This window comes from Vidua macroura, chromosome 6, assembly GCF_024509145.1.
Source record: "Vidua macroura isolate BioBank_ID:100142 chromosome 6, ASM2450914v1, whole genome shotgun sequence".
NCBI classification, from domain to species: domain Eukaryota; kingdom Metazoa; phylum Chordata; class Aves; order Passeriformes; family Viduidae; genus Vidua; species Vidua macroura.
The window spans coordinates 51675848-51694669 of NC_071576.1; the positions used below are offsets into that span (position 1 = coordinate 51675848).

The 18822-nt window shown below is 38.6% G+C and overlaps 1 protein-coding gene across 3 annotated transcripts in view; it reads left to right on the forward strand.

Annotated features, from left to right (window-relative positions):
- Positions 1-18822, forward strand: part of TUB (TUB bipartite transcription factor) — a 90098-nt gene that overhangs the window by 31196 nt on the left and 40080 nt on the right. For 2 of the 3 annotated variants that reach the window (XM_053979595.1, XM_053979596.1), the window contains exon 4: positions 18585-18752. In XM_053979595.1, the coding sequence (XP_053835570.1) occupies positions 18585-18752 (168 nt within the window). Of the gene's footprint in view, positions 1-10099; positions 10235-18584; positions 18753-18822 lie in introns of all 3 variants that reach the window. The other variant, XM_053979594.1, reaches the window with a different exon arrangement.

Here is an 18822-nt window from a genome sequence, read left to right on the forward strand (position 1 = left end):
ATGAGTTTGTGGGACAGGAGCTGAATCAATATCTACTGACATTGACTGGGAATGCAGTTGGTAGCTTTCTGGTTGGGAATGGTGTTAGGTGGCAGGGTACTTAGGTTTTGGGATTTACACATTAAATTTTAAGATGCCTTTGTGACTTTAACTGTGTTAAAAATAATAGACCAACCAGTATCCTACTCTTATACAAACAAAAACTTAAGTCAGCATTCTGTTCAAATTTCTGTCATTTTCACTCCATGTGCTGTACTTTTTGTCTCAATGTTGTTTTATTTTCACTTCGTGGTCTTATTTTTCCACAAGAACAAGGTGGGTATTTAGTAGACTAACAAATTCTGCTCTGAGAAGTGCAGGTTTCAGAGTCTTTCCTCCTGGTTATCAATTGCTGGAATTTTTTAGCTGATTATAGCTACAGAATTTACTGTTTGAATTTGGAAATTGCATTGTTGAAATGTTGAGGTTTTGGTAATAATGGGCCTTTTTAATCTTGTTTCTGGAAGCAAATAGGATACCATAAGTGGTTTCAGATGGAGAATTATTTTTTCAACTTAGTATTATTTTAATTATTTTTTCTAATAAGTATGTTAAAAATTAGTAATATTTCTCTTTACTGTCTGTTTCTCAGGGTCTGGGATGTAATTTTTCAACATTAAATTGAATTGCTTTCTAGTCTAAACCAAAAAATTTGATTTAGCACAAACATTAATTTGTTTATTTTTTAATCAGACAAAATAGAAATTTTCTCTTTTTCCTCTTACACTCAAGAGTTTATCAAAGGTACAGAGCTGTTCTAAGAAATAATATCTTATCATAGGGAGCAGGTGCTGTTTACTAAGCCCCCTATATTATCAGTTTGTCAGGGTTTTGATTTTCACAAATCAGTGAAAAAGACATTATCATCCCAAAATTGGTTACAAATTTCATATATGCATTAACTGAGCTACATTGTACAACAATTTGCACCAGAGTGGACTTTCCCACTATAAGTGAGATTAACTGTGCTCTCAAGGTAAAAGTGACCCTTCCTGTCATATTATACCACATCACATTGGAATACTTAAGATTTATTCTCCCTAAATCAGTTTGTTCTAAATTTGTCTCTCAACCCCTTTTAATGTTTCACAAGGTTTCAGAGAAGCAAAGAAATATAACGTTTCTCATATTCAACACGACATTTGTTAATCCCTTGGGACAGCTCTCCTTGTAATAAACTATGCAGTTTGCAAGAGCCAGCTTAGAAGAATTTAATTACCTAGCAGGGTGTTTTATTGCCTTGTAAAATCCTTTGTTAGGCACATTGCTTTTGAAAATATTACAAGAACTCTCAAAGTGTCCTTTTTTTGGTGTGGCCTTTTCTGGGAATGTGCTTAATGTCTTCAGTTCCCCAGTTTGCAGGGTACATTTTGGGGTTTGATGACCATTTTTATCTGTGGCATTGAGCTTTAGGGCTGGCAGGATTTTTTTTCCCCTTCAATGAAAACATTTCTCTGTGGCAGTGTCAGATGCATGAGACAGCTGGGCTGTTTCTAAAGAACTATTCTGCTCTTTTCCGTTCATTTGTTGCTGTTATGGGCATGCTGATTCCAAGTTGAGAATGGCTCTTTGATGGCACTTGATGCTCTGCTGAATGAACTGCACTGCTTGGATGAGCATGTTTGTGAAATCAATTCCTGTGCTAGCAAATGCTACAGAAAGAACACTTCTTTCCACCTATCATCCTGCTCTGCTCTCTCTTTTAGCTTGTACTGATTCTGTGTAGCACAAAAGTACTTGTTGATTTCAACAAATAATTGGATGCCTGTGTGGAGATCTCTCTATGGTATTTTGAGCAAAGTAGGTCAGAGATAGCATCTCAGCAATTCTCAGATGCTGGGCTTTCTGCTGGGAAATTTTCCTCCATACACTGCCATTGCTTATTCTGATGCCATTATCTATGCTGGGAAATTCTCCTCCATACACTGCCATTGCTTATTCTGATGCCATTAACTGTGCTGCAGTGATTCCCTCATGGGCAACTCTACTCTGCAGTAAAAACTCATTTAATTCCATAATAATTATCAGAGCTTGGAGTAGAAAGTCAGTTATTCTTCTTCTGGAATAAAATATCAGCCTGGTGAGCTACTTGTGGGTAGATAGAGTAGAACACCGTATTTTGCTAGTTAAGCTAATTGTATATTGCCAGAAATGCCATATTTTTTTTTTTTCTTAGATGACTTCAAGGCAGAGAAATGACATTGGTAGGAAAAAATGGTATTTATGTTCCCTGCCAAGGGTTGCTAGCAATTCCTCTGTGTACCATGAGACTTTTATGGAGATGGGTGCTCTTCCAGTGAGGAAGTAGTTCTGCAGAATCCACCATGCACAGGTCTCCACATAGAACATTTCTTCTCATTTGTCCCATATTTCACCTATAGATAAAAGTCTTTGGATACTGTAGCTTGTAAATGACTTGCATGTAGTGTATCTTTTTTAAACCTTTTTGTTGTTGACATAATGCCTAATGAACTAATAACAACAAAAGTTACCTGCAGAAACTGAGATGAATTAGGCTGAAAAGACCAACATGCGATAAAAACTCCTTGGCACTCTGGTCTGTAAGGGGTTAGCTTGATCTGGAGTCCCAGCCAGTGGTAACACAGTCATCAGCATCTGTAGTTCAGGTAGGTGGAGTTAGGCCCTACATTTATCTGCCTGCCCTTTCAAGGAATAGGTATCCTTCCACTGACTTCCATGATGTTGTTCCATGGCTCTAGCTGGTCCTATTTACAGTAAGGCCTCTGTCTCTTAAACGCGATTTGATTGCTATCTCTTCATTATAAACAGCCATATAAGAACCAATAACATCTTTTTGTATTGCTATTAAATTTAAATTCTAAATAAAAGACAACAAAGGCATTCATTCACCAGAAGAAATTTAATCCTTCTTTGTAGGAGAGATCACTTACATTGTCTTCTCCTCATGTGTTCTGGTTTATTTTCAATTCAGTGTCCTTCATAAGGACATATTGCTACCTGTTTGTTTAAAGTTTCTTTAGAATTTTACTTGCTGTTCTGTAATATGTCACCGTTGCATCTGCTTGCTTGTTTTCATGTATTTCTACTCAACTTATTCTGTGAAGTTTGTTGAAAACCTGAACAAACATTTTAGCCTGATTTGACATTGCAGAATTCTGCTACAAATACAGTTCATTTCAATCTGGATTGCAAATACTGAGCATTCCTGGAGCCAAATAGCATGCAGAGATACACTAATTACTGCAACAATTTAATTACATTATTTAATTACATTTAATGCAGATGCTGAAAACCCATTTTTACAGAGATTTGACTTCTGTGAAAATGATGAATTTCCACTGGGGAGTGATTTTTTCTTTTCACAGCACTGAGGAAGGCAGAGATTTGAATGAGTGCCAGATATGCTTTCATTAATATTGCCATACTTTGTTGCAGCTGTGGTGTTTTTATATAAGACTTGAAATTAAAAATGTTTTCAATTAGATACTCTGAGAGTAATTTTCATTGCAACGTCCAATTTAGTGATTTAGATTAACCATGTGTAAAAAGGCAATGACTTTTTTACTTCTCTCCTCTGACATTTGGCAGCACATCTAGGTGTAATGGTTATGTGGTGTGTTAAACAGACCTCTGATGACAATTCATAGCTTTGGATTGTTAAATTTGACGTGTCATTCTGCTATTTACCATGAATGATGAGAGAGAGTTTTCTGATGAGTATCCTTAGCTGACAGCTTTAAAAGATGAATCAATTAACTATTAATTAAAGAAATTATATATTTGCCTGTTCATCAGAAGGGTGTCTCTCCATCCCTGTTTTCCATTGACCTTGGAATGAGTAGGCATTAGTTTATTTTTTGAAGAGAGCAAGGAGTTCTTTGCAAAGGCTGTTCTACTGAGAGATCAGGCAGCACTCCAAACATCATGTGGGCAACATACTTAACTTCCAATAAGCAGATATTCTGAAATCTTTATTTCAGCTGCAGTCTCTTCACCTTAATCTTTAAAGCATCTTTTTGACTTGTCAGCAGTCCTTACTGCACCAGTGCACTTCCAAAATAAACAAACTAACCTAGCAGCAAGGAGCAGAGTGCAGTAGGTAGCAAGTGTTCCACAGGCCTTTTTGTGGTTCTTGGTATTGAACGATTTGAGAGAAAAGTTTAGAAGAAATGGCCTGAGAAACTCCCTTCTCTTTCCTTTAATGTCCCGCTTGCAGTGTATTTACTTTCAGTTACTACTTGATATTTAGCTGTTTTCTGTCCTGGGCAGTACCTCAGGTGGTGAGGTGAGGGTGCCCACAGCATAGGAAATGCCCTGGCAGGCAGAGTTCCATCCCAAAGGCAGCAAACAGGGCGGGCAGAGCTGCCAACAGCAGTCCCAGACATGGCAAGGGATGAACCAGGGTCAGGGCCCTGCAGGGCACCAGTCAGGGTGGAAAAGGGAAGCTGCAGTGCACATATCTCCGTTGGGCAGAGGAGCTGCCTGCAGTGCCAGGATGCTCCCAGGAGGCAGGCTGGGTAGCAGCACCTCCAGCACAGCCCTGGGCTCACCTGGAGGAAAGCCCATGGGCATGTGGGTGGAACCCCCCAGGGAGGCTTGTCAGGGCAATTAAAGCCTAGTCATGCCCTTAAGGCTCCATTATCACAAAGTAATTATGTAATTTATCACTGTCTTTCATCTTAGCTTTCCTTATTAGTTGTCTGCTTTCCCAAAGTCTAGTTCATTGCTATCAACTCTCCACATGCGTCCTTTGCCTTCCCCCTCCCCAGGATTAGGCAGCAGGTACTTGGGGGTTTAGAAGACTCTTTTAATTCCTTCCCTTGTTCTCTCTGAGGAACTCTTAGACCAATGAGCTTTTAATAATGTCCTTAAGGAGCGCCAGGTTCCCAGGTACATTGGTTCCTTTTTTTGGAGCACTAAAAAACCCATCCCATTTCGTTTCTGAGTATTTTCAGGTTTGCAACATCAGCCTGGTCATCACATCACTTTAGAGGTATAAACTGCAAGGAGCCTTAGGGAATTTATTGGCAATAAAGTTTTGGGAGTCTGGAATGTGACTGGAGGTTACTACCTGAAGGAGTAATGTTTTTGATTATAAGCATTTTGAAGCAGGAATCAAATTTTTGCATGTGATCAAACAGTAACTAACACATCAAAGTCCTTGTCCTTATCCAGATCCTTGTATTTAACTATTTGTGTGGTCTATGTAAAACTAATAGAAATATTTAATTGCACTGTAAAATATCGTGGGTTTGCCCATCTTCAGAATATTTCTGATAGACTCCAGTGTCTTTTAAATGATTGTAGAAATAGTAGACCAGTTCAGAATCTAAGTTGATTAAATAAACTAAGAATGAACAACAGCCCAAATAAGCAGCTGGAATGATGAAGGCTAGAACTTCACAAAGAAAAGCAACAAGCCATTCTTACAGTGAAACACAAGAACTTCTCAAGCAACAGCAAGAAAGGGACAACCAATTCACATTGAGTTTTTAAGGTACACCCTGACTGAACTGTAGTTGATCTTTCTTTGCATGGTACTCGTTCTGGGTTTCACTTTTATTGTTGAGAGGATGTTGGTAAATAGAATGAATATTTGCCTTATACTTGCCTCACATACCTCATTGTCTGGTTCAGCCGCTTTCTACTTAAAGTGTTTTCCAGACAGACTGCACAATTTAAGAATTGTTTTTTCTTTTTGTGATTTTTCATTTACTTCATTCTTTGCATAATGTACTGATCAAAAGCACCCTTTTTTTAGCACATGGCATTTTTATGTGATAGAGATTGGTAAGTTATGATTCATAGAATTTTCTTTCCTTCTCTAAGATTGTAAGAGTGTACAAGCACTCATATCAAGAAATATGGTCATACAAATGGCAAAAAGAAATCTGCATTTTCGTTCATGCTACTTTGAAACATATTTATTGTGTGAACGTCTCATCATGAAGGCCAGATGGAAAGACGTTTTACATTTTCATTCACTCATATAAATATATGTGGATAATATACAGATTTGAAAAAAAACTTGAGTTGTCTGCATCATAGTTTACTCACATGCTTATAAACTGCATGCTTTTAATTGCCTGTGCATTGTAGCTCTATCCCTGTAACCTGGAGTGTTGTCCATCACAGAACTGGTTCATGGAGAGGTTTCTTTTTTCCCCTTTCCTAAATTAGGCCATTGGTAGTGCAAGGCAAAGCCGGGACACTGCCCTTGTCTGCCTTAACAAAGCCCTTCCATACTCACCTGTATTGTGTTAACAGGCTGTTTGGTCCTCGTTCTTTTCATCTCAGATCCTGAATTAATATTGCAATCTGTGCTCCCTTCTGTCTCCCAAAAAATACTTTTTAAAATACTCTATTGAGGTTAGTAGTCAGTACTTGATTTAATGAACATGGATGAATAATACTGAAATTAAAGTCACATAGTTGTTTTATTTGTAAGCTTGGCATTTATCTCAAAACCATTTTTTGAACATTTTATTAAGTTCAAACTAGAGTGAAATACCAGGTCTGAGAGTCCAGTGGATTTTTATGTTTGAAATGCTGACTCACTACAGCACTTGCTCCTCCATTTTTTTCTTGTCTGAATGCAAATTCTAGTGCAAACAAATAATTCTTACGGAAAAGGAAACTTTCTGGGTTTTTTTAAGTGAAAATTTAATAATCTGGGGTGGGGCATATGACGTATCAGGATAGATTTTCAAATCTAGTCTCCTATTGTTTAAGATAATGTCAGTAGGGATTTTTAAAGCTGCCTAAATGGGTAGCTGTACTGAAATTAATGCATTTTTGAGTGACAGTCTTTGAAATTTCATCCCCATATAGCTGCATTTAAGGTTCTTAATTTATTTATCCTCTGGTGCTGCCTATCATTGTTTTTATCTTTTTGTTGTCTAGCGAAGGACATAGTCATATTGTTGTATCAGTGAATACTATTTAGGGAGCCAGTTTCTCTCATTTTCCTTATTCAGGCTTTCTTGCAAAAGAACTGTAAATTGTTTTATGGGCTATCTAGAGCCTGTGGAGAATGTAGGCTAGAGTTAACCTCAAGGTTTCCATCCTGCTGAGAAGGGAAATTCTTGTCAGTCTGTTAGATAATGATCCAAAGATGCAGCAGAGGGCAGAGGGGAAGACATTTGATCCTCTGACAACATGGCTGGGGATAAACATTGCCTCTCTGACTTGCTTCATCTCCACAAAGGCAGCCTGGAAGGAATGCTGGTAGGAGAAGTTCAAAGCTGCACATGCTAATGACCAGCTGCAGAGTGAGTACACAGGGCTTAGAAATGGTCCTTCTTCCAACTCTCCAGGGCAGGAGAAAGCACTGGAAACAGAAAACAGGATTTTTTACTTTGCTCCACATCCAAGCCTGCTGGACCAACTGAGCAGGGGAGGCTCACAGACCTGTCCCTTTGGGTTTGCAGGCTGCAAGGATCCAAATCCTGGCTGGCCTGTTGACAGGAACTTGCCTAAATGCAAGGATATGCCCTGAACTGAATTTGTACAGAAAGCAAACTTTCTTTGGTATCTGCAGGCAACATCAGAGAAAACATGAGTGAGTGGGTGAGCCTTAGCTGAAGTTTGCTATTTGCCAAATAGCTAAAAGCTAAGAATGAGATGGTTTTGTGGTGGAGATGGCATGTTGGGATTAAATTTGGATTTATTATAGAGGTAGTACTTTAAATGTAATGGTAATGCTCAGAAATGTATCCTTTAGAAACAGGACATTCTGTGCCAATTCCTTTCATGAACCCAGGCACAGTGTCTTTATCTTTATGATAATGACATCTTATTTTGCAGCCTCCATCACTTGCGTCTGAAAGGCCCATTTACCACAGACTGCAGCCAAGGTATATGCTCAGAATGGCTACTGGGCTGAAATCCTGTTCTCTGCCTCATAGAGTAAAGCAATAGAAATACTCCCTTCTCTGTCCTTTGGAACTCCCTCACTGAATTTATTATCAGATACCTCTTGCTCAAAGTTTTGTGGCAAAAGTAACTCAAAAAACACCAGGGCTTTACTTGTAAGATGAAAGAATGGCTGGCAAGATAGAGAAGATAAGTCTTTAACTTTGCAATTGATAATGTCAGAAAGTTTCATCCTTTGCTTATTGATAATTGCTTTGGACCAAATAAATGGTGCTTCTGAGTGAATGAATGCACCCAGATTGAAAATGATTTAGAGAACTGCCTGGTCATTTATTATAGGTTATTTGTAAAGTACTGAATTTAATTATAACATGGATTATCATCTTCAAAACAATTGAAAGAACACAGCCTAGTTTTTAAAGAGAAACTGAGGTACAAATATAGCATAGGTGCTGGGTTGGCAAATCACACCTATTTAAAGACTGTGGGAAGCTGACTCTGGTTCCCTGTATAGTCTGAGGCTGCCATGCCCATGGAGATAGGGCCCAGTGTAGTGTCTTTTATGTGCCATTTTCCCTGTGCACTCGCTCCTTTGATTTTGTCCTATTCATTTCCAGTGCTCCTTTCCACTCAGCAAAGGGATTGCAGTGCTGTGATTAGTGTTTGACAAAGGGAGACATGAAAAATTGGGCAGTGACAAGCTGTTTCTTTGGACTTCAAGTCTCTCCTCTAATAATTTAATGTATATTCTCTGTGGAACAGAACTCTTCCTCTGCACAATGAGAAAAGGAGCGTGTGTTAGAGTGCCTCAGGTGCCTGCTGTGTTGTGAATGCAATGCTACTCATAACAGATTGCTGTGCTGGGGAGGGTAGCAGCGGGTTTGGGAGCTGCAGTCTACACAGACATGACTAAATCTGTTTCATCTTTCTCCTCTGAGAATCTCCCTGGTGTTTCTATTTCTATTGGTGTGCTTGAAGGATTTGCTGAAGAGGAAAGTTGCTTCACAGACCAGAAGCTTAGGGAGAATTTTCCCCTTCAGAGAGAGAATAGTATCAGTCCACACATCATTGAGAATAATTTAGTCTTTTGGGCATTTAAGAAGTTTGTCTCAATATTTTAAAAGTAATTTTAGGGCAACCAGTTATTTCCCATAATGGTCCTTAGTGGACTTTTTTTATCCTTTTAAAGAAAGCACTTTAGTTTTGGGAAAAGGAAAGGGTGGGAGACCCATGTGCCAGGGAGAGAAACCATGGCAACCACATGAAGCTGCTGGGGCTTAGCACTTACCAGTGACCAGCAGCCAACCCCAAAACCTCTTGGTGCCCACTTGTAGTTTGGGGTGTGAAGTTTGACAGTTTTTTTATGCATTTCACGAAGGCAATTGTGATATTTATCTAACTTTGAGGTTTGGTCTAGCCAGAGGAAAGAGTTATGGTGTGCGTTGCTTTCAGAAACCCAAATATTGACCTCAAAGTGTGTCATGCTTTTAGGAAAATGATAAAGCCTCTCTTTACTTTGAAAACAAGGAACACTGCATGAATTATGCTGACACTCACAGTTTATGGCATGCATATTTTGTAGAGAGTCCTTCTAAGGAATTAATTAATTTGTGTATGCTACAAAGTAGGGAGAATTTTTAAATTCAGCTTGGGTATAATTTCACCCTAAAATACATGGTCAATCTACTCATCATGCTGTGTTACACGACTGTGCAAGATGTGCTTTGAAAGTAACCTTCAGATGATTCCCTGTTTAGAGAGTTAGGATGTAGCTTTAAGCATGGATGCTACAAAGTCAAAATAAAATTTTTCTGCCTTCATGCTGCCACTGTTGACGATCATTCTGGCAGAGTTTTACTATGAGGAAAAATGCTTCCTACAATAGCTCAGTAACACAATAACATTCTGATGTCACTTTAGGACTGGAAGTTTGGAGTTGATATATTACTGTGAGGAAGAAAAATGTAAGGAAATATATCTCAGCTAACCTAACACTTTGAGATTTTTACTCCAGATTTGCAAATTCTGGTTTACTTGGCTCTCCTCATTGCATGAATTGTCTGAAATACCAAACTCTGCTATGTTTGCTTTCTCTTTTATGCCTTTGCAAAATTCTCAATTCATTCTCTCATCTCTCTCTGTTTCTCTCGTCTCTCTCTGTTTATTTTCTTCTATGGTGGGGTACCCTGAATCTCTGAAGCAGTGCAGGAGGCTGAACAGGAAGATATAAAGGTGGTAGTGGACGCCCAAGCTCCAAAACCAACTAAAAAAACCAAGGCAGCAGCTGCAAGCTGTCAGAGTAGCAGCACAAGAAAGGAGAAAAAAGGGAAACACAAAGGTTAGCTGCATGCAGCTGCATGTCACATGTTAAATTAATTGTTTTGCTGTCAGTTCTCTCTCTTGTATTTGATATAATTTATTTAAAAATCTGAAAATTGTCTAAAAGTAATTTCCTGAAATTTTTCTGAGGTTGGAAAGTGTATGTGACTTGGTCGTGTCTGGGCATGTACAGCCTTGGAGTCAAAAAAATTGTGAATGGAGTCTTTTCCAGAGGAGAGTGCTTGTTCAAATTGCAGAAGAGGAAGAAAGTTCTGAAGGAAAAATGATGGTGTTTTCTTGCAGTGGTAAAAAGAAGAGAATCATCTTAGAAGAGTGTGCTTTTTTAGATTATCTGAAACTAATCTTGTTAGGAGAAACAACCTTAAATTGCAGTTCCTTCTGTCCAGCTTAAATCTTCTGAGTGAGGTTTAAACTATACAAATTAGAGGTTAAGGGGACATTTTGAAAATCAATTCAACAAAACTGAGATAACATCCTCAAAGGGGTTTTTCAAGTTATTACTTCAGTGTTGCTTTGTCCCACCTTTGACAAATGGGAGGTGTTTGTATGAAAAATTTTCTACAATTACTTTGTATATGATGAGGTAGATGAAAAAAAATACGCTGTTGAGAATAACAAAAGGGTAGGTAGAAATGACATTGCCACTCTTAGATGTACAGTTTGAGGTAGGTGCAAGAAGTAATGAGCTACTTTACTGGTATTTAAATTTATATGTGTGTCTGTGTGTGTGTACACTCACAGAAAAAGAGAGGCTGTTGTACCACATACAGTTACTTTTTATGTGGTGCTGAATGACTAATGAAATGAAATAACTGTCCAATAATTTGCAGTTCTTGAATAAGGCCACTGTAACACTGTCCTGCCTGTATTCCTGTCTTGTGCATGTCCAGCAATTTCTCCACTGTTGCTTCAGTGAGAAAGTAGTGTATATCCTTGACAAGTCTTTTTAAAGATAGCAATGACTAATAAGGTTAATTATTGAGGTCAAAGTATTGGGGCTTATCTGTAGGGATTTTGCAGGACTTGAGCCTACCTTAGTCAAATCCTTTGCGTGTTGCAGCTTAATTCTTGAGATCTGAATGTACAGCATATCTCTGTCTGTAGTTCTTCTGGCTGCAAGGGAAGCTCATAGTTTATACAGGCTTTAGAGCCTGGGCCTGAACTAAAGGCTGTTCATATATTTGAGAAAAGACGGTGTGTGTCAAAGGTAAAATTAGCTCAATGTTAAAATTATTGGTAAAATAAATTAAGACAAAGTGAACGTTTCCCAGTTTAATGTAAAAAGTAATGACATTCCAGCATGGTAATACAAATGCCAAATTTTATTTTGAGGTACATCTTGCTGAAGAGTAAAAATTCTTTTGCTAGTTTAAAAGAAAACCTGAAAGGGAGTATTATGTGAGCTAATACTTAAATCATGGTTATGGCATAGCCTTGAGGCTATATAATACCTCTTTTGACATGCCTGTGTCTGTACTGTGTTCAAAACTGAAGAGATTGTGCTGTTGAGTTTTTTATTATCCCACAGCAGGTAACACCTAGTATTTTTCTCACATGCCATTTATAATTTTACTCATCTTCTGAAACATCCCCCAAGCAGGCAGACGTTGGCCTACGTTAATAAAAGCAAGTTGTGTCAGTAAAAGTGAAGTCACTTGGTGCAGACTGAGAACTTCGGCATGCTGACACTGCTCCATGTGTTGGGTACTAATATTTTAGCTCAAGAAACCTCAGCCTCTGCTGCAATTCTTACTCCTCATCCTGCACTGCTATGGGAGAGCCTTTTCCCTGGCCTTCAACATTTGCCCATCAGTTCCAAGTTTTCAGAGAGTGGAGGTGTTATTCGTCGATTATATGTCAATTATAGCAAAGAAAATGCTGAGTATCTCCTCTCCTGAAGTTCACGTTGATGATCAGAAGCAAATGACAGCCAGTCAAAGTACATTCAGAGCATACACATAGCACCTCATCCAGCTCATCTGCTTTTTCTGTACCCTGGGATTTAGCTGTTCATTCATGTTTAATTTTACCCTTGGAATAATATCTGGTTTACCTTTGACAGTGCTGTAAACTTGGAAGGATTATGACTGGATTTTCAGTCTTCCGTCCTTATCAAAGCTGCAAAATATTTTTTTTATTGGATGTAAAAGTAAAACTAAATACATCCTTAAAATTCCAGAGGGATTTTGCTGATAAATCCACTACAGACATAGCTAATTTTGAACTTAGGAATGAAGAAAATGCAAGTGGCAATAGACCCCTGTAGTGGAACTTGTATTAATTTTCAGTTACTTTTAAAAATAAATGTATTAAGGAAATCTTTATTTATAACAGTATTGAATGGATTTGCTAATGACTTCAGATCTAACTATAAAAATGGATGAAGGGGGAGTGGTTTTATGCCGTGTTTTAGCACAAGAGATTTTGCTGAGGGAGTTCATTGGTAATTAGAGCAAATCTTGGGAAATTTTAGGTTCTGCTTTTAGCTTTGCAATCGCTTCAGGTTTGTCTCCACTCTGAGTGTAACCTTTGTATGTCCTGTAAATGAGCAGGGTGAATGCTGAGGGGAAAGTACACTTAACATGCTAAAATAGCATTTTAAAGGGTTTTGTTAGAATTTAGCTATAGTGGACCTTCCCTTTCTAAGCATAGCCCAGCTCTTTGTGCTTTAAGAAAAAAGAACACTTAGACCAGATCCTATGAATAAGAAGCTAATTCAGAGCAAAAAATTGTTGAATTATACATGAGTAGCTGTTGAAGCTGTAGTGTAATGACTGCACTCTGGTTTTAGATGTGTAATGCTTTTTTAAGTGGCTTGATGAGTGATGAAGCTGTGATCAGAACAATGTACTGAAGACAAACGTGAGAGAAAAATCAGGTTTAATGAGGTTACACTGGCATAAGAAAAGCAATGTAGCTAACTGCTCATGTCAGTGCACTTTGTAATTCTGTGATGGGTAACATGGTATTCAACAATTTTTTCTAAATCTGTGATTATCACTGGTATTTCTTAATGGCAGTGTGCACTGTGCCTCTTTTTAAAAAGAACCATAATTTTTGTAGGACAGAGCCTGGAACTGCAGTAAATTGATGACATTTTGTAGTAGCTTAGCTCATTAAACTGGTATTTCTGAAAGCTTCAGTCTCACAGTTTATTGCTTGGCAAAATATTCAGTATTGGAAAAAAAACCAGATGTAACAAATGCATATGTAAAATGGTTGTCTTTCAAATGGAGATAGTAGATTAAATTCTGGTTTGATTTGTGGCAGATGGGGGTGATTCAGGATAACAGTGAACCCAGTGTACAGCATCACTGGGTGGTTCAACAGAAAAATCATGCAAATTAGTGAAAATTTTTGCAGCAGGAACCTATGAAAAGTATGCACCCTACATAATATTACAAAACCAGAGCATGTTTAGCTATCAAAGATCTTGACGAGTCTTTAAAAAAGGAGATTAATGAAAGTATTATAGGTACGTAGTGGTGTTGTTACTTTGTTTGGAAAAGTTTACAAAGAATTTAATAAGTATACAGGATAAAGTGAATTTTTTTGGCTGTGTGCAGGGAATGGGGCAAATCAGGAAGGAAAAATGGAACTTTAAAAAGACCCCAGAAAAGCATGAGAAGCCAGGAGTTAATACAAAGTGAAATCTAATATGAAAACTCAGGAATCATTCTGTGAAAAGTTATTGGTGGTTGGTTGGGTTTGGTTTTTCTTCCCAAAACTCTTGCACTTAGACTATATAAGTACATTCCAGGAAAATTCTAGGAGATTCTGCTCTGAACTGTCATGGACAACATAAATTAAAATTTCTTTCTTGTCAGTGAAATCAGGAACCTGAATGTGTTTAAAGTATCAAAATAAACAATAATTTCACAGAAAATTTACCTTAAATGTAAGTGTGTACACACTTTGTGTGTGTATTGTGTATTACACAATGTAATTACACAATTACACAATGTAATACATTGTGTATTTCCTGCTTACTTTCTGGGAGCCAGGAAGCCAAGGAGCTGCTTTGACACACAGAGCTTTTCCTGCCAGGGTGGCTATTCCATGTTTTGATTTGGTTGGCTTCTTCTGTTTTCTTCTCTCTCTTTCACGCCTGTCTGAGTGTTTTGATTTGTGCATACTGTCCCATTTTCCTATGTAACAAGCAGCTACATTAACACTGGCTGGCTCAGAAAGCAGCAGCAGTTGTTGGGTAAGGAGCATCATTTCTCACTGTAGCACTTCCTTTCTGATGGGGGAGGGAAGTTCATGTAAAGCAGATTTATCTCAGCTTCCCTGGGCATTAAATAAAAAGGGTAGGAGGAACAACAAGTGAATTTCCACCAAGAAAATTCCTGTTATTTCTAGATCTGACAAACTTTTCAGGCTGTGCTTTGGCAACATGTGAACTTGATTGTGAAGAAGTAATTTTGATCTCCTAAGGATAAAGATTTATGAATGTACAGTTCCTGTTTACTGTTTTAGATTTCATCAAAGTGAATATAGAGCTTTGTGCTCGAGTACTTGCTTTTATTGTCCTGATCTGGTGCTAGCAATAGTCCAATGGAGGTTTGGACTAGATCACTCTAGACATCCTTTCAAAAAAAAAATTTCTATTTGCTCCCTTTCCCTCTAAATAAATCCCTTTGTGATTTTTCAGTTGCTTGAACCCCTATCAGTGGATGTACAGCCCCTATGAGAGCAGGAATATAATGGGAACTGGCTTAGGAAATATTGTCAGCAGGGTTAGCCAAGTTCTCTAAAGGATGGTGTCAGATCTACCTGGGATTCCCTGTCCTTGACCTCAGAGCAGGCCATCCTTTAAAGGGTTGTGCTGCCATCCCCCAGCTGGAGGGAGAGCTGCTCTGCAAAGGTCTTAAATAGTATTGGCACCCAGAGCCTTGGGTGTTATCCACATGGATATGACTCCTTTGTCAATAACTGAGCTCAGGAAATGCATGTTCTCTTCCAGAGGCCTCCTGCCTGACCTTGGTCAACTCTCCAGGTCTTATCTGCAAAGGGCTTAATCATATTCTTAATCTGTGAGCAGTGTGGCCAGCTTCATACATCAGACTTCTTGTGCCTTAAATGCTCTATACAAGAACTTCCCTGTCCTGCAGCTCTGCATTTGTAACGCAGGGACAGAATTACTTGTGTTTCTATGCTATGTTCCTTTCCTGGTATGTAATCTTGTTTGCCATTCAGTAGTTTAGATTACCAATTCTTAACAGATTGGTGCTGCCTATTTATAAATATTGTCTAGAAGATTTAGGTCTAAGAGAATACAGGCATTGATGAATAGTAGCTTGCAGGCTATAAATGCCAGCAATGCTTATTTACTGATGCTTTTCTTTTTTTCTCCAATATTGCTTTGTTTTCATTTCTGGTACCTCTGGTTTTCATCTGAGACATGATCATGCCAAAGTATACCAAAAGATCTTTTCTGAAGGGATTGGTATTCTGAGGGTAGTTCCAATCTTCTTTCCTCTCTGCCCTCCTTCACATTTGCCTCTCAAAAATTCCCCTTACTTCTTGGCAGGTATTCAAGGCTGTCTCTGTCAGACTTTCTCCCTACCTGATTTTTGGGAAGCATTGTAAAAAATGCTGACCACAGCAATAAAAACTTTTTTGGCACAACCCACTCAGCTTCTTTGCGTCTTTTGGCTATGTCCTTAAGCACAGAAACTATAGATAGTGGTTTGTTTTATTACACAGACAACCAATCTTCTAGGGAGTGGATGAAAAGGAGTCATTGAGGCAAAGAGGGGGAGAGATCCACCTTGAAAATCATGGTTACACAAGCTTGGAAGTGTTTTCAGATGTTTTCAGACATTTGGTAGGTGGTGGCAAAACTGCCTTTGAACTATGGCTTACATAGATGCACTTATACCTCGTGATATAGAAAAATGTGTATGTATGCTGGCATTTAATCCCATTTTACACATGCATGTGTAGCTACAAAGATTATGCACACACACAAGTATTAAGTAGCTAATGCTGCATTTGCCACCTACAGTGTTCTAATGCAGCAGAGGTTCTTTTTTTTTTCCTCTTTTTTTAAATCCTCTCTGTCTTGCTACATATTTCATTCCCTTAAATTGTGCTCACCAGTGGAACCACTCCTAACTCTTAATAACACACTTTACCAGTGATGCGCTCTTCAGAACACTGAAATTGATTTTTCTTCTCTAAAACTGTGACCTGCCAGTGTAGCCTTTGTCCTGACTCCTAATAATACACGATGTTCCTGACAGCATGGGATGTGAGTGCAGATGTTCTGCAGGCATTGGAAAAAAGCAGCCTCAGTGCAATCTCCAGTGCTGTTGAAGGCATTTCATTTGCTGCATGTCAATGTCTGCTTTTAAGAGGAATAATTAAGGTGTTTTGTTCCTTCTCAAAATTAGGTTTGTATCATCCAGTGCTTAATAAGGGGCTAGGTGTGATATGCATGAGGCATCTTGTAAACTCATGGATGCTTAATACTTTTGAAATTCAGAGTATTAAGGTAAAACCTATCTTTAGGCAGCGACTTTAATGATAATAGTTAATATTGTAAAGCTGTTAAAAATACCACAGAGAATCTGAGCAGCTACCTATCTGTTCTAGAGCACCTTTGCAGTGGTGCTTCTCCTAGGATAAATTATAAGAAAAATACAGTTCTCTTCAGTGCCATATTATACCTGCAGCACAGAAGATGATACTGTTCATTCTGTATCATGCAGACCTACTTCATCCTAGCAAGGTCACAGAGACATTTCCATAGACTTTATCTAGGCCTTCAAGGTTGGATGGACAGATTATTTATTTGCTGTTTGTCGTTGTTGTTGTTGTTAGCTTTGCTGCGAGTAAATCAGAATTTGCAGACTTGGTACAGAAATTGTCAGGGTCTGTGTAATGCAGATGAAGCAATAACACCTTGTGGTCTTGAACTCTGTGGGTTTAACACCTCTGCAGTGTTAGACTGCATCTCGTTGGGTGGTTGCACAGCCAGTGCTGTTCCTGGGGATATGAACCACTCTTTTTTCTACTTATGCTTCATATTGCAGTGGTAGTGACAGCAGATATTGCGAGGTACAGTTAAGCGTGCTAAATGTATAATCCAGCTGTCTTTTAATGCAAGTTGACAACTGCTGGCAAAGCAGGATGAAATGGTATTCTTGGAGACTTCTGCTACAGATCACAGTCAAAAAAAAAAAAAAATCCCAATCCCTCCAGCTCTTTCTTACAGAGTTTATTCAGCTTTGTTTGGTGTGAGAAGCACCACATTCCTTTACTGGATTAGCTTCTGTAGTGCTTGCTAGCTCTCCACAATGTTGCTTGCTTATTAACAAAAAATTTCACAACAGCAGCAGTATACAGCTCATGCTATTTATTATATCTATATGTGAAAATATTACCATTTTTATGGATACAGAGGTGAATTTTTATATAGCTGATTTAGTAACATATTCCAGCTCTGTGTCTTCACTAAGAGCTGAAGTACATTTGCAGTCTGATGTTTTACCTCACTGTCCTGAAGAAACAAAATGAAATTGACTTGTGGTAAGAACACCCCCCACCCCTTATTTTCTTTTTCTCTCTTTGCAGGTGATTTACAGCCATAAGGAGATAAATAGTGTCTTTCTGGCTGTGGTCAGGAGCCACAGGATCACAGCATGGCTGAGGATGGGACGTGCCTCTGGGCACTGTCTAGTCCCTCATCACTGCTCACAGCAGTGATGAGGGACTAAACACTAGACAAACAGCAGATTTAAACATCTCAAGATGGATGGAGGTTCCAGGGAATATGTAATATCTTCCTTATAGTTTTGCTCTGATGCATTAACTGTATAGCAATTCTGCTAACTCAAAAGGTCTATTTTGGCTTGTTAATATACTGCCCCACTGGCAGATCTACTTGTGAGTTTTCCAGGTTTTTTGAAGCTTTAAAAATATTTCATGATAGCAGTGGTGTTTATATGGGGATATGGCATAATCTGGGACTCAGGTTCATCTGTTTCTGGATCACTTGTGTGCCCTTATTAAAATTTTATCTGTTTTCTTTGTCAGTTCTCTCCAGTGTGTTTCTTTTCTGCTTGGTTTTCAATCTTTCTGGTGCATGGGGCAGGTGTGCTTTGGGGTGAGGAGGGCACTAGTGAAATCCTGATCCTCTCCTGGAGATTTGCCAGTGTAGTATGTGGGAAGTAAAATGTTTGCCGTGGAGGCTAGCTTAGTCTTGTTTAAGTCTAGAAATATTATTGAATGTGAACATCCAATCTGTGATTCCTAGAAAAGCTGCTGGTTTTGTGACTGAGCAATTCTCTTTTCAGTAACTTCTCGACACAAAGACAACTAAGGCTTTTGCTGTCTGACAGGGATTGATGGCCCAGCTGCTTTTCAAGATGATGTTCAGAAGATAGGAAATCAAGTGCAGATTCTCACAGTTGGACAGTCTAGCCATGATGAAGATGATGGTGAGAAAGTGGCTACTGGCCAACAACAGCAAAGCAAGCAAGATCTTAGAACAGCAATGCAGAAGAAAGGTAAGTAACTAAAGCTTCCTTCATATTCTCACTGCTTGCTTGATGGACATTGACTCAATTTCCTATTCTC